This window comes from Drosophila rhopaloa, unplaced genomic scaffold (genome assembly GCF_018152115.1).
Source record: "Drosophila rhopaloa isolate 14029-0021.01 unplaced genomic scaffold, ASM1815211v1 contig_3, whole genome shotgun sequence".
NCBI lineage: Eukaryota > Metazoa > Arthropoda > Insecta > Diptera > Drosophilidae > Drosophila > Drosophila rhopaloa.
The window spans coordinates 24929900-24953732 of record NW_025335123.1 but is presented as its reverse complement, the minus strand read 5'-3'; the positions used below and the strand labels follow the sequence as shown (position 1 = coordinate 24953732).

General features: G+C 44.5%; 3 protein-coding genes across 4 annotated transcripts in view; 1 reads left to right on the top strand and 2 right to left on the bottom strand.

Annotated features, from left to right (window-relative positions):
• Positions 1 to 7391: 7391 nt before the first annotated feature.
• On the bottom strand, positions 7392 to 9236 carry LOC108046956 (40S ribosomal protein S12, mitochondrial). The gene is made up of 2 exons (XM_017126944.2): positions 9004 to 9236; positions 7392 to 7818 (listed from the first exon to the last, which is right to left on the bottom strand). The coding sequence occupies exons 1-2, from the start codon at positions 9053 to 9055 to the stop codon at positions 7448 to 7450; spliced, it is 423 nt and encodes a 140-aa protein (XP_016982433.1). The 5' UTR covers positions 9056 to 9236; the 3' UTR covers positions 7392 to 7447.
• Positions 9237 to 9400: 164 nt separating this feature from the next.
• LOC108046960 (interference hedgehog) overlaps positions 9401 to 23833 on the bottom strand; it is a 32189-nt gene continuing 17756 nt past the window's right edge. Inside the window, exons 3-10 of one of the 2 annotated variants that reach the window (XM_017126958.2) lie at positions 23724 to 23832; positions 17323 to 18570; positions 17083 to 17254; positions 12746 to 13468; positions 12486 to 12677; positions 11933 to 12099; positions 11371 to 11703; positions 9401 to 10850 (exon numbers count right to left, since the gene is read on the bottom strand). In XM_017126958.2, coding sequence (XP_016982447.1) covers positions 10293 to 10850; positions 11371 to 11703; positions 11933 to 12099; positions 12486 to 12677; positions 12746 to 13468; positions 17083 to 17254; positions 17323 to 18549 — 3372 coding nt within the window. In that variant the 5' untranslated portion in view covers positions 18550 to 18570; positions 23724 to 23832 and the 3' untranslated portion in view covers positions 9401 to 10292. The remainder of the gene's footprint in view (positions 10851 to 11370; positions 11704 to 11932; positions 12100 to 12485; positions 12678 to 12745; positions 13469 to 17082; positions 17255 to 17322; positions 18571 to 23723; position 23833) is intronic. The other variant, XM_017126957.2, reaches the window with a different exon arrangement.
• LOC108046961 (regulatory protein zeste) lies at positions 13738 to 16770 on the top strand. Its single transcript, XM_017126959.2, has 3 exons — positions 13738 to 14488; positions 14924 to 15468; positions 15534 to 16770. The coding sequence occupies exons 1-3, from the start codon at positions 14109 to 14111 to the stop codon at positions 16373 to 16375; spliced, it is 1767 nt and encodes a 588-aa protein (XP_016982448.1). The 5' UTR covers positions 13738 to 14108; the 3' UTR covers positions 16376 to 16770.

Here is a 23833-nt window from a genome sequence, read left to right as displayed (position 1 = left end):
CTTGGGCCTCGTCTGGGGTTTGTTTTTACACATAAACATTTGTTTTTATTTGCTTAAGCACTGAATTTGTGTCGTCTTCTAGGGAACGCACACACCGCAGCCATGACCACACTGCAGGGAATAGGGAACCGCACAATCCTTGCCAGGCGCCAATGGAAGACCTCTTAATCCTTCACAGCTGCCCAGCGGAAGTGAAGTCGGAGTTACTTAAAATAGCCTTACATTCGCTGCGGTCATTGGCGAAAACTATACTTTCATTTCGGGATAAAAAAAAAACAAAGGAGAATTGTTGAGTTCCCCTGACTTTTGGATACTCCATGGTAAAATAAAACAAAATGTACATATTAGAACGCTTTCAATGAATTCACGCCCATCAGAAGCTGAGATACTTAATAGCTTTTTTGATGACTTTTAAAAAAACCTATCTATCTGCATTTAAAATATAAAAAACTGTAAAAACTTCGCAACATTAAATTACTGAACTTATTTAATAGTGCAAGTTGCATAATAATTACACAAAAAATAGATTGTAAACAGTTGACAGAAATATGATCACAACAAAAAAGCTAATCGGACTGCATTTAAAATATCAAAAACTGTGGGCAAAAAAAGTCAATAAAATGTCGCTTTTCTAACTACGTTTTTCACAAAATAAAAACAATTTGAATTAAGTGATTTGTTCGGCATTCCTTTGTAGTTTAGCTGTTAGCAAAGTTACTAAAAATTAAGTGCTTTTTCTCTACTTTCTGATGCAATGGAGTATTCAACATAAAGAAAAGGCGTATTTTGAACGATTTTCTTTGTGAATTGCATAAGCTAATTGATTGGGAAATAGGCCGAAGAGATGGAATCGGTTGCGCAGGCATGGAACCACGTCCTCGCTCTGGATTAGACTAATTTTTAAATGGAATTGCAATCCGCTCGGTTCACACATAGCCGATCTGCTCTGAATTGCAGGACGTAAGAGTCTGCTGGGCCCAGAATATTGAGCTGTGGGCGTGTGCGGACCATGGATTTCACACACCGATCACAGGAGGATCCTGGAACGAGCCTTTCGCAGCATGACGAAAGGTAAATTTGTAAACAATTGTGCTAATTAAGCCAGCCCAATAAAAATCGGCTCACGGAGGCCTGAGATCTCGGACTCTCGGACTCCCGGGGAGATCCAGGCGAGCACTTGAACTAAATCCGGTAGCTTAAACGAGTTAAAGGAACTTGAACGGAACTTAATCCCATAAATTTGGGAAAAATACAATTTTAATCAGGTTAATTCGTGTGTAGCGCGACTGTTGCATGGCTTCGGGATCTGGGCTCTGGGATATGGGACATGGGATCTGAGCACTGGGATCAGCTCAGGTAGGCGGTAGGTCAGTGGGCCGAGCGAAAGGATTAGGGCTCTGGATCTCGGGGATTTAGCGCAAACAGAGGTGAGTCCCGAACAGGCCCACCTTCGCCCTGCCTTCCTGCGACATTTTAATTTAATCTGAGATTACGAGCGAAGGAGGAGATCGCGGATCGGGATCAGTCCACCAGATTAGGCCACTCGCCTGCTCGTATATTGCCAAATAGTGCTCGAGCCCAAGGGGCCAGCAGTTCGATTGCAAAAGTTTCACGTAAATCCGTAAGATTAGATGGCTAGATCCCCAGATTTCCACATTCCCTCCCGCGATTAGCGATTAGCCCAATTGTTAGGTCAATTGCAAAATCACTTGAGCGACGAATGGAAAACCGGGCCATCGACTGAGGTACCAGGCCAAAGTCCCTAGGTAGATCCCAAGATCCCAGAAAGCCACTGGTCATGCCCACTAAAGCTAGCAGTGCCTCCGATGATCTCATTCCCCTGATCTCCAGAGTAGTCTGCTGGACTAGCTGCGTTGACTTTCGAACCCATGGGAATACTAAGTAAATCAGCTATACTTCTGTGTCCCTATCTCAGTTATATCGAGCTCTAACCGCTGAAATAACGTAAGCAAAATTTGTTTAATAGCTCTACATTGTCCATATTTTTCAAAAAAAAAAAAACGCGTTTAATTATATCTTAAATATGTGTTTTTCAATTGACAGTAAAAACAAGAGAGAACGCTATAGTCGGGTGCCCCGACCATCAGATACCCGTTACTCAGGTAAAGGGGGTGCGAGGGAGATGGAGATAGAATCTTTGATCACGCATAACTTTTTAACGAATGGTCCGATTTGAAAAATTTCTTCTACATTTCGATAGGTATTGATAAACACAATAAAACTGCATTTTTACTTTTCCGAAATATTTAAATTTTTAAAATATAAGCGATTGTGGGCGTCAGAGGGGGCGTGGCACCATTTTGAAACAAACTTGCGCTGCGTAGGAACTGCTCAAATCTACATGCAAAATGCCAATCTTGTAGCTTTTATAGTTTCCGAGATCTCAGCGTTCATACGGACAGACAGACAGACAGACGGACAGACAGACGGACAGACGGACAGACGGACAGACGGACAGACGGACAGACGGACAGACGGACATGGCTATATCGACTCGGCTAGTGACCCTGATCAAGAATATATATACTTTATAGGGTCGGAAACGCTTCCTTCTAGCTGTTACATACTTTTGCACGAATACAATATACCCTTTTACTCTACGAGTAACGGGTATAATAAAAATCCGTGGTATTAACCTTGTCTAAATAGCTGCCGAATACGGTATACAAGATTGTAAGACTTGTTAAATTAACAATTTTAGATGTTAAGTTAATTCTGGTTATCAATTGCCCTTTTAAACTAATTGTGCAGCCTTTAAAAAATAAACTAAATAAAAACATTTTTAAAGAACAAAAAATTCACGACCTATAGCTATTCAACTTTTCAACCTTTTCTCCTCAGACTAAAATCCACTATAATTTTCAGAGCTCCAAATATGAACAACTCGAGACAATGTATTCAAATTTGTATCGATCTGTATTTAAAACACAGTCCGTGATTTTAGACACATTTTAACATTTTGAATGTTGTTCATAGACGATCTTTATCTTCGATTGCTCTACTAATAAAAGCGATAAAGGGGAATTACAACATTTACAAAACCAACTAGATTTTAAGCCAAGTTAAGGTCTTTAAAAGTGATGGTGTGCAGGGTTTTTTGCAGAACTGTTCTTTTTCTTCACGACAAAATTCCCCCGAATAACTCCGATAAATCTCTTCTGAATATCAAATATTAAAAACTCACGATCCAAGCCGCCACGTGCTGATCATGCGCTGGCTGCAAAGGATTGCCAATCGATCGTGACGCCCCAAAAGGGAAGGGATTAGGCCGTGAGTAAACACATTCTGATCGCCAGGATCCCTGGCGAAATGTCAACACAGATCAAAAGAGTTGAGGGCTGCGATCCTGGCGAATCAGATACGGTTTGCGATCGCCTTGGGGTTGAAATATGGATATGGAGGTAGGGGATCGCGAATCCTGATTGACATTTTGGCCTTCTCACCTGGCGGCGAAAGTGTGTCCCTCTGCTCGCCTGCGATTGGAGTGTGCTCTGCACGTGGCCGCAGGACACTCGTTCCGAGGTCGCAGGAGAGCGAGAAGGACGATCGTCCTTTGTGTGGTTTGGCCCGCCCGTCGTTTGTTGCCGTTCTCCTGCTCGTCAGTTCCCATTTTTTGTCAGTTTGATCTTCTTTAAGGCGATAAACTCGACGCTCGCCTTTTTTCTGCAATCGATTACAGGAAAATGATGATGTTCCCGAAGGATAATCTTGGTCGCAACATCTAGGCATCGCCTGGCCCAGGGTTATGCATCATTATTTGACTCACACTTGACATCTCGATTGTTGCCAAAGAAAGGGAATAAAGACGAGGACAACAAGATGCCAATTAGGCACTTTCTTTTTGTGTGATCCATAGATCAGTTCGGGATTTATTCAGGATCATGGGTCCCCGAGGAATGGAGCTTAGCTGGAACCATTTTTATTGCGAATTCGGTTCGAAATCAGAAATTTAGCAGCGCCATTTTGCTCTGGCGTTACGAGATTGACATCACGCAAGGGTTGCACAAGGGTTGAACGTTTGAGAGTCATCTGCAAGGGGTGGTCACCATCAACCCTTGCCACCCAACCCCCGAAAAGTCGAGGAGCACGTGTCCATGATTAAATAAAATGTTTGGCAATTCTAGTCAAACTCTAGCGACTGTGCCACCCTTTCTTGCCACTTTTCCCATTTAGTTTCGGCAGGAAGGAGTAAGAGTAAACGGGGGAAGTGACAGCATCGATTGGGCATGGGTCTGCAAGTTCCAATACCATCTCCCTGATGAACTGAAAGATAAAGAAGGGGTGCAGGAACAATCAAAGCCTCTGGCCTCTAAACTGACCACAAACACCCGGAGATAGGAGAAATAATCATTCAATAGTCATGAGCCATAGGGGAGAAATATAAATTGTAGAGAGCATAAAGTGAATATTAAACACAGCGTAATGAAAGCCATCCCATTATTTCACAAGAGTTTTTTTTGTCTGAGAAGTATGCCTCAAACTAAAATTCAAACGCAGACTTTAAGAGAGTTAAACCACGATCATTTAAAAGTATGCCACTTCTAATTCAGATGTCTGTAAGAAATGTTATGGGCTTAGAAGTGCAAATTTTGGACACTGTTTTGCGAAGCCATATTTCGAAAATTGGGAAAGGGGTTACATTGCTTAAAATGATGAAATGAAAAATCGACCCAAAAAAAAAAAAAAGTGGAAACACAGATTTTTAGAGTATTGAGCCACAATAATTTTAAAGTATGCCACTTTAAAATCGGATGCCTGTAAGAAAAGTTATGGGCTAAGAAGTGCAGGTTTTAGGTAACTTTTCTGCAAACCCATTTTCAAACATTTGGAAAGGGGTAACATCATTAAAAATGACGGAAAATCGACCCAAAAATAAAAAATAAGTGAAAACACAGATTTTTAAGGAATTGAATAACAATCATTTTAAGATATGCCACTTTGAAATCGGATGTCTGTAAGAAAAATTATAGGCTCAGAAGTGCGGGTTTTAGGTCACTTTTCTGCATACCCATTTTTCAAAAATTTGGAAAGGGGTAACATCATTGAAAATGACGAAAAATCGACCCAAAAAAAAAAACTAAACTAAAAACACAGATTTTTAGGGAATCAAACCACGATCAATTTGAAGTATGCCACTTTGAAATCGGGTGTCTGTAAGAAAAGTTATGGGCTTAAAAGTGCAGTTTTTGGACCCTTTTCAGCAAACCCATTTTTTGAAAATTTGGAAAGGGGTAACATCATAAAAATGACAAATATTCGACCAAAAAAAAAAAATTAAACTAAAAACACAGATTTTTAGGGAATCAAACCACGATCATTTTGAAGTAAGCCACTTTGAAATCGGGTGTCTGTAAGAAAAGTTATGAGAGTAGAAGTGCAGGTTTTAGGTCACTTTTCTGCAAAGCCATTTTTCGAAAATTTTGAAAGTTACATTGTAAAAATTACGAAAAATCGAGACAAAAATAAAAACTAAAGTGAAAACACAGATTTCTAGAGAATTTAACTACAATCATTTTGAGGTATGCCACTTTAAAATAGGATGTTTGTAAAAAAAGTTATGGGCCTAGAAGTGCAGTTACAGAAGTTACACAAATCACAATTAAACCTTGGATTAGAACGAATTTGTTATACAATGTAAAAATTAAAAATACTAATGCATCTAATTAAAGTATTGTTAAGAAAAAATCCATCTCAAACCAATCGAATCGCTGTTTCATAAGTAATAAACACAAAGCTATTTTCAATACAACTCAATTATCTTCAAAAAAATGCGATTCGATTTGCATTATTCGTTTGAGCTAAAAACTTTTAAATGTCGTTTTTTCCCAGATGTTTTGCCAACTCATTTTGGCAAAGCCACAGACGTGTGAACACCTCGATGATTGGCCACTAATGTTCAGGAGTCATTTTTCACTTGGCAAATTTTACAGTTAATGCGGAGGACAAAAAGAGCTGAGGAAAAGCAGCTAATATTCTCCGGCGATTCAACGGAAGCAGGACTCGTATGTGTTTTTTTTCTGGACACCGGACAATGACGGTTTTATTGATAAAAATTATGCACGCTGGCAAACAAAGGCGAGTCCCAAAGATGTTGGACAACTTGACTCAGCAGAAAAAGCGAAGACGAACGGTTCGGAGACAAAGGACCTGCTGTCATAATGGCTCAATCAGGCGGCAGGACTCGGGATGTTCGGACGGGACTAACGGTACACCCATGGTCCTGGCTATCTGCCTTTCTGGCCCTCTGTTGACACAGTGTCTGGCGGACAGAGGAAACAGGATTGCCGTGGTCACCCAAATGTCATCCATCTGAGGAAGCGGAGAAGGAGGACATCTACATGGCGACAACTGCGATGTCGGCTTACATAAAAAGGATCTTTCAGTGTATTTGCCTAACTGTTTCTGCGAGTGTGTTTGTGTGTGGATGGGTTAACGGTGAACAGTGAATTCTGCGCAGGACCCTCTCGAATCGACTTTGATTTGGACCGACAATGTGGGCAAAAAGATGTCACAGAGGTCCGAAAAAACTTTGAAAATATGGCAATAAACTATTTTCCAAATATGGTATAATTGTAAAATCATATATGACAATTTAATTTTGATAATTTTTAAAGAATCTTAAAAAATAAATATGATATAAAGAATATAGAATAGTTTGATGTACTATAAACTACGAAAAAGGGCAAATAATCCATCCTTAATCTTATTCTTACTTAACTAAGCCAAGCTATTCTCTTTAGAAGTTGTCAAATGGTATTTTAACTTCTCTAGTTATGAAATGATAATAACTTATTAAATATTAAATAATGTATGGCCAGAAGTTAAATAAAAATGTAGTGTCTTCTTCCCTTTTTTAAATGGTTATGCATTAGAATTAAATCACGTTTGGCTGTTTCTTAATCGAGATTTTCCCCTGCCATCGTGTTTCAAAAGACTCAATTTTCTTAGCTAATTTTCAGCAGTCACTCGGCAGGGAGCCCAAGAAATACCAACTACTACTTTGAGTTTCTATTGAAATGCTCAACTGTGAAGAGTGGGCGGATTGGGAGACGCCCATTTCAGCTAACGATTATGTGGCAGAAAATTTGGCAATTCCGTTAAAAAGCAAACAGGATTCGAGCAAAAGGATTTGCAGCTAAAGCGTAAAATGCCATTTAAAACCTTTTTCCCCTGAGGACCCGAGGTATTCTATTCTTAAGTAAAGATGACGCGACGCCCTGTTGACTTAAGATTACGAGTATGCAGCTAACCGGAGGATTGCTGCAGATCTGTCCCTGTTCACTTGTCAATACTTACACACTTACCATTTAATCCGGCTGAGCTGCATAATTTTCCGCAAAAAACAAACAATAATAACAGCGAGGCATCCGTTCGGTTGTAGTGGGGTTATGCATTTGAACAATGTGATATAGGAAGCGATATATAACTACTGGCTCTTCTTGATGACGTGCGCCAAGTCGTAGACTCCGCGCACCGCCTTCAGCTTCACGCCGGGCACATCCTGCAGACGGCCCACGCGGCACAGGACGATGTTGTGCTCCTGCAGGTTGTGCCCGATGCCGGGGATGTAGGCCACCATCTCCTTGCCGGTGGAGAGGCGCACCAGGACGCACTTGCGGTTGGCCGAGTTGGGCTTCTTCGGCTTCTTGATCAGCGTCTTCAGCACGACGCCCTTGGCGAAGGGCTTGCCATCGAGCGGCTGGCGCGGGGGCCGCGTCTTGACGTGCGGCCCACTGCGATGCATTTGCTGCAGAGAGGCCATTCCTCGCATGGCGGTCTCAAAACTGCTTTGGATGGCTGCAAAAGAAGGAAAAGGATTGGGTTTAAACAAGTATTTATACATGAAAGTCCAAAAGCCCCGTAATCCTCTACAGTTTTGCGCAATTACTTTAATTTTTCGTCGTTTGAGGATTTTGCCTAAAAGGATAATAAAAAGATTCGTATTATCTGAACGTAATATATTTCTAAAATTGATTTGTTCCCTACAAGTCTCAGGTCACGGAAAGAAAATAAGTTAAATACAAAACAGTTTGAGTTTCTGCAAAATACTCTTGTGATCTAATGGTCTTACAAATATTATTCATTTTAAATCGGGCGTATATAACATATAAGTTATTTTGTAAATTAGCAAGAGAAAAGAATGGTAAACGATGATCATAAACCCAAAATAGTAGGAATTTTGAGAGCAAGATCGAGGGTGATTGATTAAAATCACAGATCGATCCAAAGCACAACTGTACCCAATCCCGGAATGCGGACAAAAGGGTCATTTCCATGGACAGTTGGTCAGTGATTGACAATGCCCGCTGGTTCCCTGTTCCATTGTTAAACGGCTAATCTCAGAATTGTGCGGAATGGAATATGCGACTGGCGGCTGGTGACTGGCGACAATAATTGCAGCCAAATGACGCGCAAGCCGGCGATCCGAATCCTGTCAAGCCTTTTTGGCCAAAAACAAAGCGACAAAGGGGGAAGATCCAACGTTTTCAATTATAAATGCCACACACAAGCGGCAGGTAATAATTTCCATATGCAGGATTGCCGGACAAACAAATCCGGGACCTTTTGTCCTGCAACCTGTGACCTTTTTTGCGGCTAGAACTGTGCATTGTTCTTGCACTTTTCGCTTTTTTTTGGGTGACAGGTTTTCAATTATTTTTGCAATTAAAAGCGGGGGAGTTGTGGAATGCGCATGTGAAACCGGCTATGAAAATATTCGCAGGGAAAAGTGAGGCCGCCACGCGCTCTACATAAAGAGTTGGGAGGTCTATGAAAATATGTGGAATGCGAGGGACAAACAAACACTTTTGTGCACCCGGTACCCGGTTTGTTTGATTTTGCACATCGGACGAATGAAGGGTAGAAAACCCAAAGTCATGGAGTTTCAAGGGGGCAGGGCCTTCTTAATGTGCACTAAATCCTAACTAAAGCCCTAAAAACAAAGCACTACTTTAGTTTTAAACTTATTTTAGGTGAACTCACCTTGTGAAGTCAACTGTTTCGTAATGCCCAAAGTTTGCCGCAGGAAATTCATGTTGCTTGTGTTGCGTTCGGCTTGAATATGTTTACAGCCGTTCCCCAAGTCAGTGAAGCTTGTTTGGAAGCTATTTAGATAGCTTTTTGTGTTATAAAATCAAATAAATAAATTCCAATTCACTTCTTATGTGCCAATCAGCTGCTTTTTAGAGGTGGGGACGCATGTGGCGCGCCTAACAGCACACTGTAGGCCGTTAACAGCACACAAAAGTTATCGATGACTGTAAGAACAGCCGACAAGGCTGCCAGATTGCCAGACAATGGCGGTAGTTTGAAACTAAACTTGAGCCCAAATTCCCGAAAAATAATTATAAATTCAAAAAAGCGTTATAATTTTGTAGTATTTCTTTTTTAATCCAAAATTCGCATATGAAAGTTTCAAACTCTGATGTATATGAACTTAATAATAGTTAGGATGCTTTTGGGTTTTGTGTGGGCTGTGCGCATACGATACGATGTCGGGTGATATTAGTCACATTTCGAAAAGTATTTCATTAATGCTAGATAGTTGGTTTGCCTTACGAGTTAGTTAGTGCTTAACCTAATTGAACTAATCAATTCGAGTCGTTGACGCTTACACTGTAATAAATAAATAACACTATGCTACAGGGCTTAGTCGAGATGCAAGTTGGCCCCCAGGGGGATGCACAATTAAATCAATCGGTTAAAAAAAAAAATAAAAAATAATAATTCTACTGACTATCTGGCCGGCAGCAACAAGAAAATAGTATAATATCAATATTTATCAGCCCTTCTTTTTCTAAATACTATTTTTAAGCCGAAACAAAACTAGGCAGCATTAGCGTTGAACGACTAAGCTCAAAATGAAGTTGCATGAACTTTTAAAACTCAACCGAGAGACTTCATAAGCTTGCATTTCTCTACAAATTCAATACAATTTTTGGTTCTAGCGCAAAACTACTTCAATATAGAATAAAACAGTTTTTTAGTACAAAAATGGGCAAACTTGAAGCCCTAGTAACCTATCCAATTTTAAGCTCTACTTTTAGTTATTTAAATTGCTGTATAACGATTGAAGTTTGAGAGTCTTGGCTAAACGATTGACAAATAATTTTCGAGTGTTTTTAGCTGCTCTGCCGGCCTGTTCTATGAATAACCATAATAATACACTTCTAGTTCAGGCTCCTCACGCCCAGTTGAAGCTGTCTGTCGTCGGGGAACTGCTTCGCTTGCGACTCAGGGCTAGTGCTCCTCCCCATCCCGCTGCTCCGGCATCAGACCTCAATACTGTTCAGGCTGCCGGAGGATATGTTGTCCGTGTGGCTGCCCAGTCGAGTCCTCTTGATCATCGCCCTGCTGGGCATCGGCGATCGCTGCACCCGGGGACTCCCCGGCACGATGGGTATGCCCACCAGGCCGCTCGGATGACCCGGGTGGCCGGGATGGTGGTGCAGGTGCTGGTGGTGCGGCGGCAGGTTGTTGTTGTTGTGGTGGTGGCTCAGGTTCAAATTCAGATTGAGATTGCTGTGGCTATTGTGCACCTGGCTGCCCGAGGTGCGTCTCTGCCTCCTCAACGAGGGTATCCTCGTGGGCGTGGGCGTGCCGGCGTCGCCTCCATCCATCTGGTGACCCCGCACCGCGGTGCGCTCCATCATGGGCGACGGCTGGTGGTGCGTGGGTGCCTGCTGGTAGTAGGCGGAATGTGGCGGCACCGGCGGCGGCTGCTGCTGCTGCTGGTGGTAGTCCAGGCGCTTGTGCATCAACGTGGGTGTGCCAGGAGGATGATACGGCTGCGCGTGATGCAGGCCATTCTGATGCAGGCCAGAGTTGGTCTGTGGAATTTACAAAACACTTATTATTCGGGTGAACTGGGAGCAGTGGTTTCTTCATGAGTGAATGAATGACAATGTGGACAAAACAATCTCGGCTGGGGGTTGGCTTTTCCTGGTTGCAGATGAGGTTAAGTAATAGCACAAGGGATAATTTAAACATTGAAACTATTTAAGCTAAGGCCCTTGTATTCAGACTATTATTGGGCATAATGTATCCATTTCTATTTCATCGTGAATATAAATTATTCGATTTTAAGACCCTTAAACCTTTAAAAGGTTTATAAAACCAGTTACTCTTTATAAATTTATAAGTGGTAAAAGTAATTTAAAGATTTCTATAATAAAACATATAAGATTAAGATTTACTTTCAAGTCGTAGAACAATCTAGGAACGAGTTGATAATTTAAGTGACTATTTAGTGGTCTTCTGAATACATTAACGAATATATCTTTTTTCTACAGTTATAGGGGGTATTATTCTCTGTGCTATTACTTTCATCGACCTCGACTGCAGGCTTACTTGGCCAGTAGTGGAAGCTGGTTTCTTGGGCAGCGGTGGCAGCGGTTTGCTGGGCGCCTCCAGGACAGGATTGTGCGGATCCTGCGGCTCCTGGTCGAGTTTCTGGCGGATATTCAGCTTGACTGGCTCGTCGCAGGCCTCTAGGGTTTCGCAGGAGGACGACGCAACCGTTGGCAGACCCTGGCCATCCTCCCCGTCCTCCGCCTCCAGCAGCTCCCCCGCATCCGGCTGCTCCGTGGTCAGATCCCGATCCCTAGCAATGCAGTTGCCATTCCCGTTTCCGTTGCCGTTCGCCAGTGGCGGCAGGAAACGCAGCTCCATCACGTTGCGATTCTGGAACATTGGACGCTCAATTGGCTGGCGAATCTCGGCGAGATTTGGCAGAATAACCAAGCGAAAGAGACAGAGACAGCAAGACAAAGAGAGAGGGCAAGCGAGACAGAGATACCACATTCGGAGGGGTGATAATAATTTGAATTTTGACCAACCAACCAGCGAAAAGTTTTGGATGAAGCTGTGTGAAAGGTGGGCTCGGATTTAGTCCCGAAAGTGCATGGTTTACCTTATCGGATGCCGTTTCCTGGGCCAGCGGATTGGGCGTGATATTCATCCGGGGAATCACCCCATTCAAGCGCCGCACATCGCCACTTTTGTGGTGTCCACCCACTCCGAGAACGGCGGAGGTCACAAAGTCCGCTTGGATGTGCTCCAATTGCGGTTTGTTCTCGTCTGTGGAAAAAGATAAGGCTTAAATCAGCGATCAATCTTTGTAACTTAATCAAACTGAAAGCAACTGCAAAATGAAATATGTGCTAAATTACACAATTTGAAAATAGGTTATTTTTGCAAATCGATTAGGGCTCTAGAAAGAATATCTATTTTTCGATTTTAATACATTAATTAAAAACCATCAGATAAAATGGTAAAATAAAATAGAAAATCTTAAGGAATTCATCAGCTTTGTTCATAAAACTTGTTAGAAACTACAAAAAATGTATTGGACTAAAACAAAACAGACAATAATAAAACTTGGTTATTATTAAAAGAAATATGTTATGTTTTTAAAGGTAAATTTGCCTATTAATTGCTTTGTTTGATTGGAATGCCAAACTTACCCTCCGGTTGGGTGTTTTCCCGCCTTTTGAGACAAATGCAAGCCACCAAGGATGCGATGAGGAGCAGCAGACCACCGCCGGCGGCCCCTGCGATCACTGGATATATGGAGTTCTGCTGCGGACTTGCTGTTTTATTGGCGGGCTCTTGACTTGACGATGAAGATGAGGATGAAACGCTATGATCAGTGGTTTCTATAAACGGAAAGGTACATGTGAAAACCATATCTTCAAAAAGGCTGTGCCGAAATATAACAACTTACTTTTGGTCCTCGCCTGCCGTATGGCACTGAACTCTGAGGCGGCATCGGAGTTGAAGGACTGCAGTTTGAATTCGTAGTGGGTTCCCGGACGAAGGAGGTCTATCTTGAAGCTCCTGCTCCTTCCGCCGTCCACAGTGGCCTTTAGGTATTCCGCTGCCGAGTCCACTGGTCTGTAGTAGGCGTAATACCCGTCTATGTCCTCATTTTGACCCGATGAGTCCAAGGACCAATGCAGCACGACGGCGGACTCGGAGAAGGACTCCACCTCGCGAAGTTCGGGAACTGGCAAGTTCGACTCGGCGGTTCCGTTTTGCAGGAAGAACTTGAGGGAGGTGTTGCCCTCCTTGTTGTCGTTGTTCGAATAAACCGCCACGATCCGGAAGCGATAGTATTTCCCGGAAGTCAGTCCCGTGACGGACGAAGTAAAGTTCTTGGGCGGATTGCCCATCTCGTACTCCCGGTCCCGGTTCCGCTGCCTCCAGTGGTTATTCCCCGATCCCGATCCGGATCCGGATCCCGAGCCGGATGCATAGGTATTTCCGTACGGAATATTGTCGCTGGTCGTCTGCCAGTTCTCCCGCCGGTTTTTCCCGTCGCCCAAGCGACGATACTGAACCTTGAAGAAGGTGATCTGGAGTCCCGAGTTTTGGGGCACACTCCAGCGGAGCATTACGGATTCGTCCGACAGCCGGGTGACATTGGGCCGCGAGGGGGGAACCATGGCTGAAATGTAACATTTTGTAATGATCTTTTCTCATATATTTATTCTACTTGTTTCAATCTTCTTTTTGGTTTATAAGTTATGCACTTTATAACTGCACTTAATAATTTGTTTTTCTTGCGTTGCCAGATCAGCAATTATCGATAGTGACCATTTTTTTGGGGTGACCATTTTGCTAAGTTCAATACTTGCTAGAGATGAAAAACATCGATAATAACATCGATACTATCGCTGTTTTGAAAACATCGATGATATCGATACTACCATCGATGTTCTCCCACCCCTAGCACTCAACGCTTTTTGAGCCAAAAATTGTTGTAGTCGAGTGAAAATGTGTGCGTGCTGGCGATTTTGAATTTATTGGGCGGCGACTCACCGTGGCACCGTTAAGCGGATTAAGATCGGCTTACTAGATGCATATTTAATAGCGAATCAAGTGCAATAATCAAATTTGTTGGCCGTATGTCGAGTGCAAGAGAGAGAGCGAGACGGCGACAAAAAAGACTCACACTGACGCACACTTACACACGGGCGCGCGCGCTGCTGCGTCTGTGTGTGCGAGTGGTAGTGGCCGTGTGTATAAGTGTATAGAGCGAGGAAGAGGCAGCAAGAACTCAAGTGAAAAACTCAAAACAAACTCAAATGTCGGCGCAGGGCGAAGGGGGCGGGGCAGGAGGCGGCGGCGGTGGGGGCGGGGCTGGCTCCGATGGAGGCGGGAACGGAGGAAGTGCCGGACAAGGTGCCGCGGGCAATGCCACAGGGGTGGTCACCAACGGAGGCAGTTCGTCCGCCAAAAACCAGCTGCCCCTCACCCCGCGCTTCACCGCCGAGGAGAAGGAGGTGCTGTACGGCCTGTTCCATTTGCACGAAGAGGTCATCGACATCAAGCACCGGAAGAAGCAGCGCAACAAGTACTCCGTCCGGGAAACGTGGGACAAGATCGTCAAGGACTTCAACTCGCACCCGCATGTGAGCGCCATGCGGAACATCAAGCAGATACAGAAGTTCTGGCTGAACTCCAGGTGGGCAGTCATCAACTGGCAGGGAATGCTCAGGAGTAGTATGAAAATTCCTTATAGAGAGGGTTTAGGTCCCATCTGATCTTTATTCGTAACAAAAATCAGTTCCCAGTTTTAATTATTGAACTTTGTATTTTACTAGGGATTGTATGAACCTTCCCCAGAGGAGGATATTTTGTAAATATACAGGAGTAGTACTGTTTTGGTCTTGAATACCATCAGAGGAATCACTTAAAATAGTTCCAGATGGAAAGGTAAAGCCTATCTCTGTTGAATTAGAAATGGGTCTTATTTTCATGTTTTAACCCCTGATATAACTCCATATTTATTCAGAATCATCCCTTTGATAATGTTTTTTAAAGCGAGAAGTCCGGAAAGGGGATCATACTATCCAAATTACCCATCTCTGACCCACTCACTAATGATTTCCCTTCGCAGGCTCCGCAAGCAGTACCCATACAGGGACGGCAGCTCCTCCAATCTCAGCTCTGGCGGCGCCAAGATCAGCTCCATATCCGTGTCCGTCGCCTCGACGGTGTCCCAGCAGCTCCACCAGCAGCACGACGGCGTCAAGGTGGAGCCGGAGTACCAGATCAGTCCCGATGCCTCCGAGCACAATCCCCAGGCGGATCCCTTCGACGAGATCGAAATGGATGGGAATGATGTGAGCGAGATCGAAGAGGATCCCATGGAGCAGCAGCAGCAGCAGCAGCAGCAGGAGGCCCAGGCCCAGGCCCAAGCTCAGGCCCAGGCCCAAGCACAAGTGCAATCCGCCGCCGCCGAGATGCAGAAGATGCAGCAGGTGAACGCGGCGGCGGTGGCGGTGGCAGCGGCGGCCAATGCCACCATGATCAACACCCACCAGATCAACGTGGACCAGATCAGTGCGGAGAAACTGACCCTGAACGATCTACTGCACTTCAAGTCGACGCGACCCCGCGAGGAGATCATACTGCAGATCAAGCATCCAGCAGAGGCTACTGGTAGGATGAGAGGACCACGTTTGGGAACCCACGTTTAATGAGCAATAACCCTTATTTCTTTGCAGCCACCCAGATCCACGCCATACCCTCCCAGACGCAGCAGCATCCGATGGCCACCATCACCGCCGGCGGCTACAACCAGCAGATCATCAGCGAGATCAAGCCGCAGCAGATCACCTTGGCCCAGTATCAGGCTCAGCAGCAGCAGCAGGCTCAAGCCCAGGCGCAAGCTCAGGCTCAGGCTCAAGCTCAAGCACAGGCTCAGGCTCAGGCACAGGCACAAGCTCAGGCACAGGCGCAAGCCCAAGCCCAGGCTCAACAGCTCGCCCAGCAGCAACTGGCGGCCGCCCAGCACCAGCAGTTGGCCGCCGCCGTCCAAGTGCATCACCAGCAGCAGCAACAGGCGGCCGTGGCCGTCCAGCAGCAACAGCAGGCGGCGGCGGCGGCAGCGGCCGTCAAGATGCAACTGAGCGCTGCCACTCCCACCTTTACGTTCAGTGCCCTACCGACGGTGACGGCGGCCACGACGGTGCCGACGGCAGTGCCAGTGCCCGTGGCCACTCCGTCGTCGGCTTCTGGGAACTCGGCGGCGGTCAACACGTCAACGGCCTCCTCCGTGAGCATCAACAACACCAGCTTGGGCGGAGGGAATGGAGCCACCAGTTCGCCCTCTGCCGCAGCGGACAGCTTCGAGGAGCGAATGAACTACTTCAAGATCCGCGAGGCCGAACTGCGCTGCAAGGAGCAGCAGCTGTCCACGGAGGCCAAGCGCATTGAGCTAAACAAGGCGCAGGACGAGCTGAAGTACATGAAGGAGGTCCATCGACTGCGAGTCGAGGAGCTCAAGATGAAGATAAGCATCCTGCGGAAGGAGGAGGAAAAGCTGCGCAAGTCCTCCAACTCATGAGATCTGGAGGACATCAGCGATGCCGACGAGGATGAGCAGGACGCGCATGCCTACTTGGATCGCTACACCCCTGGGGGCTTTTAGTTCTATAGTCTTAGGTCTACAACTACCATATACTCCTATCTTGAATCCTCAATCCCAATTCCCGAATCCCACATCCCAACTACCACACACCCACTTTCCACACACATTTTTTTTGTTTTAGGTTCTTTTTTTCTAGTTGTCGCGGGGCGGGGGACACCGGTGCGACTTAAGTCCGCCGCTGGCCAGGATTACCGACTAAGCCATCACTATTTGTAAATCGCAATCAATCAATTATACAGACACACGAATTATACACAAAACACAGCAAAATACAGTGGGCGTGGCCAGCTAATCCACGAAGAAAACTTAAAGGAGACTTTTTTTTGGGTGAAACCGGGCGATTTTAAATGTGTATTAAATGTTAGGACACCATGTGTTCTGGGAATAATTGTTTAGATATCTTTAAATCTGATCTGCTTAATACTTTTCACAAATAAAAATTAATTATTTACCAATAACGTTTTCACTCGAATCCAAACATTTAATATCATGAAAACCAAGTTAAGCCTGATCGAGGGGGATTTATAAAACTGCCTCCCATATTGTTCATATTTAACCAATATTTGTTTACAATTTCTCGAATCTTTTTAAATTGAAAAGTATTATCAATGGTTTGCACTCACCTTTGTACTTCCTGCGACCGCCCTTGTTTTTGGAACCACCAGATGGAGTCGACGAGGATCCCATTCCGCCGTTCGGTTCATGAACTGGCCACATGGGCACTCCACCGAGGGGTTCCTCATCCTCGCCAGAGATTTGCAGGGGATTCACGCGCAGCATGTTGCCCTCGCTGGTCTGTAAGGGATTCCGATTACTTGGTTGGTATTATCTGCCCAGGATGCCCACTGCCACAAACTACTTACCTCCCCCAGAATGTTCTTCGCGAAGCACTGAACAACTCCGGCGTGTCGCTTTTGTACGTGATACAGGCGTAGACTCCGGTTATCCACCTGGGCCTCCGGATCCTTGGTGGCGTCCTCCCCGTTTATCAGCCAGTAAATATCGGGCAGGGGATTCCCAGTGGCGGAGCAAACCAACAGCAGGGAACTACTTTCGTTGGTCAGAGTGGCATCAGGTCCCTTCAGAATCGTGGGACGTTGCAGGACACTCAACTTGACGGTGTGATCGATGGGCGGTGCGATTCCATTGTCCAACATGCAGATGTAGGATCCCTGATCCTCCGGCTTCACATCAGTGATCTGCAAGCCATAGGGCAGGATCTTGCTCCTGTTATTATAAATCCCCGCCACATTGGGACTGCTCCAGATGACGCCGGGTCTGGGGGATCCCACGCCAGGGCACTCGAGCACAACGGTTTCCCCCGGACGAGCGGAGTACTCCGTGGGTGGACGTTGCAGGAAGTACGGGGGTGTTCTGTCCGTGTAATCCACCCTCAGCTCAATGGTTTGGGGAAGCCTTAGCTCGTCACCTGTTATGGAATTAGTGGCCACACATGAGTAGTTACCCGCGTCCTTGGCAGTTACCGTGTCTAAAACCAAGGCGCCGGCTGCTCCTGGAAGCAATTCGGATTGGGGCAGCTTCTTCCCATTCCTGTAGAAGCTCCAGATGGCCGGGGGGTTGGATATCACGCTGCCACACCGGATGAGAAGGCAGTTCTTGGGCGCCACACTCCAGCGAATGGAGCCCCTGGACCCCATGGAGCCCTGACCTGCGTCCAAGGCTATCGAGACCAAGGCCAGGCGGGCGGGCGTGGAGGCCAATGCTCCCGGTCCGTACCAAGCCACGCACTGGTAGTCTCCCGCCGTTTGGGCACTCACATAGATCCGCAGTCGCCAGGCACGGTCACTCCCACTGGTCACATTGTATCCGGCCGAGGGCCTGAGATATCTATACGGTTCGGGGGAGCCACTGCGTCGGAATCGCCACTCCAGGCGATCCGGCTTGAGGTTCAGTTCGCACTCGAAGACCACCTCGTCCCCCTTGGGAGCCACCGCGGATTCGGGAGCTCTCTCGAAGAATATGCCCAAGGTGGCTGGTGCGGAGCTCGAAGAGGATCCACCATCGTTGGCGTGGATATTGCCGACACTGGTGGTCAGTAGCAGAACCAGAATCAGGCTGATTCCAGCCATCTCTGGTCAGAGGGTCCCAGTCTGAAAGGGGAAAGATAAGTTATGGGAAAGTTAGATTATCTTGATTTTTTTAGGGTTCAATATATAGAAAACAAGGAGGGTTTTCCCATATTAAATACAAACAATGATGAATGCCATGTTAAATCATGTTCATTATTATAAGACCCTCAGATTCTGTACATAATACAATTTTTGTGCTTATATTGTTTTGATTTGTAATTTTGTAAGCCTTTAGATTTTTAGTGTTTTTAATTACACACCCCAAACCTCTGATCTCTGGAAGTCCAGCGAGTCATTGAGATGACTCTATTTTCCCATTCCTCATTTCAGTGCCTCAGAGATTTCCGAACATTTGACATGCGTGGAATGCGACAGTGTCTTGGGCCCTACTGTACCTTTCAACCTGCTCCCTTTCCCATTTGCTGCGGCTACTGCTCCAACTGGCACAAAAGGGGGCGTGGCAACGGAAGCAGTCGGGCCAGGCAATGTGCCATTTAAACTGGAGCTCCAGCTCCGCGGACCCAAGGACTCGACGTCCCAGGCTCAGATTGTTAATGGCGTGTCATTATTATGAGCTGCCCTGCCCTGTTTTTTAAAAAGGGGGAAGCGATGGACGATGGACGATGGAGGATGGTGTATGAGGATGGGGATCCAGAACGAGTTGGACCAGCGTCTGGCCTGCGACAGTTTGGGGGCTCTCGATTTGAAATTTAAACGATGGCACAACACAAAAGCGCGCGCGGAATTCCAGGAAAACGGCCGCCCAGTCGTTAGGCATCCACCCCGGTCCTGCCCCTCGGCTACTCCTCCTCCTGCCCCCCGAATCCTCGACTCCACACAGATAAAAAAACCTGATATTTCCTATACCCTTATAAACATTAATTGTTTATAACTTTTCAATAAGTGAATTTATCAAAAACATATATTTTGTGCAAGCGAGTTATTGTAGGTAAAAAGAACCAGATTCGAGACCCATTAAGTTTTCTGGTGTTGCTACAAACCTGATTATAATCATATAAGTTGGATAGTTAATTTAGTTTTTAGATATTTTAATCATATAACTTGAATATTAAAAGTCTATTCTCAAAGAGTAGAATTAAATGAAAAATCATCAAACTGATCACCATATATGATACATTTTTCTTTCCGTGCAAAAGTTCCTGCAGCGAAACTCCTGACGCACATAAATCGCAAAGCGGCTCCCATTTGATAGTCATTATTGGTCCGAAAGGCGCGTGCAGCTGCCGATGGTGCTGTTGTGCTCCTGATGTTGCTGGTGCAGATGTTGCTGCTGGTGGTGGCCACTTGTTAACCCAAGGAGCAAACCGGACTGCCTACACACGAGCAACTGCAACAGCAACGCGGAGTCGAAAACCAGCTCGACGCTGATTTAAAACATCTGACAACAAAAGTAAAGCGCGAAATTGACGCAGGTTTCTGTGCTTGCCCCTTCAGCAATCCGCATCCACTTGTTGCTGTTGCTGTTGCTGCTGCCGTCGATGTTGCTAGTTGCTGGTTGCGTGCGTTGAAAATTAATGCGCATTCCTGGGCCAACAGCAACACAGGCTAAAAAAAACCCACAAAGACTAAAAACTGAAGCAGAGGAAATGAATGGGAAGTGCTGCAAGAATCCATAAAAAAAGTGGAAAAAGAGTCAACAAACCAGCAGAACGAAGAAGTCTGGGACAGATGCTCTGCATTGGCCACACAGAAAGAAAAATGTATAAAATATGATTAAGAAGATGTTGCATATCAAAATTATTTTATTAAATTATAAAAGTTGATTTTTGTATTAATGTAATCAAATAGAAAACAAATTATATAAAATATAAAAGTTTTGCCGAAATAAATATATATTTTTATATATTCATAATGTCATCAAACTTTTTTCCTCTGCACAATTTAGGAAACCTCAGCCAGAAGATTGCCATTCAAAGCTGCGAGAATTAAATGCTTTTTTTTTGAGACAGAAGAGGGATTTTAATAAGAATGCAACGTCAATTTAATACTTTTTTTCAGCTTAAGACACGAATTACCACTTGCAATTGTTGCTAATTTGAAGAGTATTAAGCTTACGTTGTTGCTGTTGCATTTGTTTGCTTTTAATCTCACTTATTTTTAATGTAAACTTATTTATGGATAGAAATCGTAGTAGTACTTAACTTTGTGTAAGCCGATAATAATATTTAATATTTAATCAACTATTGACTTGTTAGCTAACCACCTTATCTATACACAAAATAGCTGAACTGTAAACTGCCAACCATTGTTGAGAAAATGGCTCTAGGTATTTCATTTAAATTGCTAGGCCTTAACAAGTGAACTATTGTTGCTTGTATGGCATCGTGTTGCTGCTGTGTGTAAACTATTTTTAACTATAATCTTACATTGATTGCCATTCATTGACAACATGCAATTTGTGTTCGCCACGGAATTGCAACTAGCAATAAACACCTATTAGTTGGCTGTTAATGGGCAACATGTTGCTGCTGGGCACTTGTTGTTGCTTCTGTAAAAATAGTTAGTCAAAGCACATGTGCTTGTACAATTAAGCGATTGTTTGTGGTCACAAAAAGAACACTGCGTTTGTTTATGGTTATAAGGTGTGAGATTATGAAACGGCAGCAACATGTTGCTAGTTGCTAGTTGCCGGTTGCCGGTTGCCACAAGCAACAGTCGCAAGCAGATGTTGCTGCCGTGCATTATTCACCATCCAACCAAATATGGCCAATGATCTTGGATCGCTGTTTACGGTTGTTGCTGCTGTCAGCTGGCCATGTTGCGCTGCTGCTGCTGCCGTAGTTGCTGTTGTTGCAGCTGTTGGCAGCACAATTAATTGGTTGTTTGTTTTCGGGCCAGAAGTTAATTTGATTAGCCACGGACAACGACAGTCTCCTTTTGTTGACTCATTTGGCGATCTATTCACGGACACCGCCAGGCGCTACTAAGAAGGGTTATTAATCAACGCGGGATGCCAAATTAAAAGTCATTAATTAATGGCAAATAAATATTTTGAGCGACGTCATCTTCATTATAAAAAACTATCACCAGAATTACACTTAGAAAAAGGGATTATATTTTCCCTTGCTGAAATGATTTATGATTTATCACTATTGGAAGTCCGAGTTTTTCCCCCTAACTAATGACTTAAAAGCAGTTCTGCTGTACTTAAATTAATGAGAAGCGTTTTAAATATAGATCTTGCGTTACAAGAAATTAATCGCTTGAAGAGTCGTATTAGTCTTAAGTTGCTCTTTTAAAAATCTGCTATCTTCATTAAATCTTTTGCTTCTTTGTTTAGCTTTAGAATATGAGAATGAATATAACCCCGCTGGGGGTTATATATTTTTTTCCTTGTGTACCATCTTGGTGGCTGTCTGTTTGCCTGTCAAAAATTAGCATAAAACTGTTAGAAAAGCCATTCAGCGATGGGATGGGCGTGGCGCCCAGTATTTGAGACAATTGAATTGGATAGCGAAAGAGAGGAGGGCCTCCAAATCTTGAAAAAGGTCTCAGGTCTCGAGATCTCAGGCCACTACAGCCCGGACCGTGTGTAAGTTCATTAAATAAGTGTGAGGCGTAACGAAGCTACATCCACAATGGTGGTTGAACTTATCCATATGAATTTCTGTTGTCATAAGAGGCGATTCCCACTTCCCCGATCCCCCTTTCTCGATCGCCCTGATCCCTTACTGCTTTTGGCCATTAGCAGCGGCAGTTAACAGCTTGTAAGACACTAACACCTGCTACAAGTTGTCGTTGTTTTGCGCTTGCTGCTACAATGGGTTCAATAAAACCTGAGAGCCAGTTCATCATCATCATTGCGATCTTCAGCAACAGTTGCTGGCAGAAAAGGAGCAATAGAAAATAACGAGCTACAAAACCTCCAATCACAGTGGCAGATGATTAAGGCAGAACCATCTGGGGTTATTAAATTCCGCGAGAGAAAATTGTGGTCTACTTATTTGAAACGCTGGTTCTTGCATTGTCACCCTTAAAAGTCATCATTGCGATAGTAAGCTTAACGAATAATTAACGTTGAATTATCTTGGGTGAATTTTAAACTATATTACGCTGAGGAAAAGAAGGCCATATTATTATTAAAGCTTATGAAAATCACTAGTCATGACATTAGTACAATTTAAAGCCTGCCCATAATTTCTCGTTTTGTCATGGTCATTCCCTTTTGAAAACTGTCCACTGAGGAGGGTCTTCACTGTACGCACATACACACACAGGTGGAAGATATCGGCGAAAATTCTTCACCAATGGAACCTGTTTTGCCAGCCGGAGAAGAAGCAGCAGCAGCTGAAATCTTCTTTTGAGCGCGACCGGAACCGGAGCCCAAAAACAAGATGCCAAGCCACACACACATACCAATATCCACCCAGAACCCATACGTCAGGAGCGCTCTGGCGCCCAACGAGGGGCCTTTAAGTCCCCTTGTGAGATGAACAAGTGGGGCTTAAAGGATTAAAGCAACGAAGAATTCGTAAAGTGAACAACTTATTTAATAATAAAATTTAAAAAATTCCATTACTCAGCATTCATATTAATAATTTAACATTTTCAAAATAATTTTCTCTCAGTGCATGGCCTTTTTGGAGGGCAGGTTAAGCGCCAGGGCGGTGGCGCAGAAGGTGAAGAAACTCGCATGTAAACGAGTTCGAAATCTGCATTCCACCGACAGCCAACAGGATTTTCTACTGCAGCTATAAGCAGGATGATCATCATCATGACGATTATCCAGCATACCATGATGATCTTTGAGATCATAATGATCCTGATGATGAAGAAGCTGGATGGGTTTGCCCCACCTGTTTCTGTTGCAATTCAGGCTTGGAATGAAATGAAATGGTATGGTATGGTATGGTATGGAATGGGATGAAGAGACAACCCCCCTCACAACCTCCTCATGGGCTCAATATATTTTTCAGAGAGTGCGTGGGCCCAAAAAACGATTTGTATGGGCTAGGAGCCAGAGCCAAAAGTCACTTTTCAGTTCGGAACTGGAGTCAGGGTTATGGTTATATGGGTGCGGAATCGAAGCTGCACGCCCACTAGCTTAAGTTTGTGGATCGGCGGAAAAACTGGGGATGCGATCATATTTTGTATTCTTCTCTTAAGTTGCGTGGGCGCCGCGTGGTCAGGATTAAGATTAGCAGTTTAGTTACCTTTTGTACTCGTTGTCACTCTGTGATCCTTCCGTCTTTTTCTTCTGCTTTATTCCTGTCTCTTTTCGGCCAGATATGTTTCCTTAGAACTGCATTCTGCTGCTGTCAAC

Excerpts from the sequence above, each read along its gene's own strand:
- LOC108046956 (XM_017126944.2), bottom strand. The coding sequence starts at position 9,055 with ATGAATTTCCTGCGGCAAACTTTGGGCATTACGAAACAGTTGACTTCA. Across the intron at positions 7,819-9,003 it reads GAAACAGTTGACTTCACAAG|CCATCCAAAGCAGTTTTGAG; the intron begins GTGAGTTCACCT and ends CTTCTTTTGCAG.
- LOC108046961 (XM_017126959.2), top strand. The coding sequence starts at position 14,109 with ATGTCGGCGCAGGGCGAAGGGGGCGGGGCAGGAGGCGGCGGCGGTGGG. Across the intron at positions 14,489-14,923 it reads AAGTTCTGGCTGAACTCCAG|GCTCCGCAAGCAGTACCCAT; the intron begins GTGGGCAGTCAT and ends TTCCCTTCGCAG. Across the intron at positions 15,469-15,533 it reads GCATCCAGCAGAGGCTACTG|CCACCCAGATCCACGCCATA; the intron begins GTAGGATGAGAG and ends ATTTCTTTGCAG.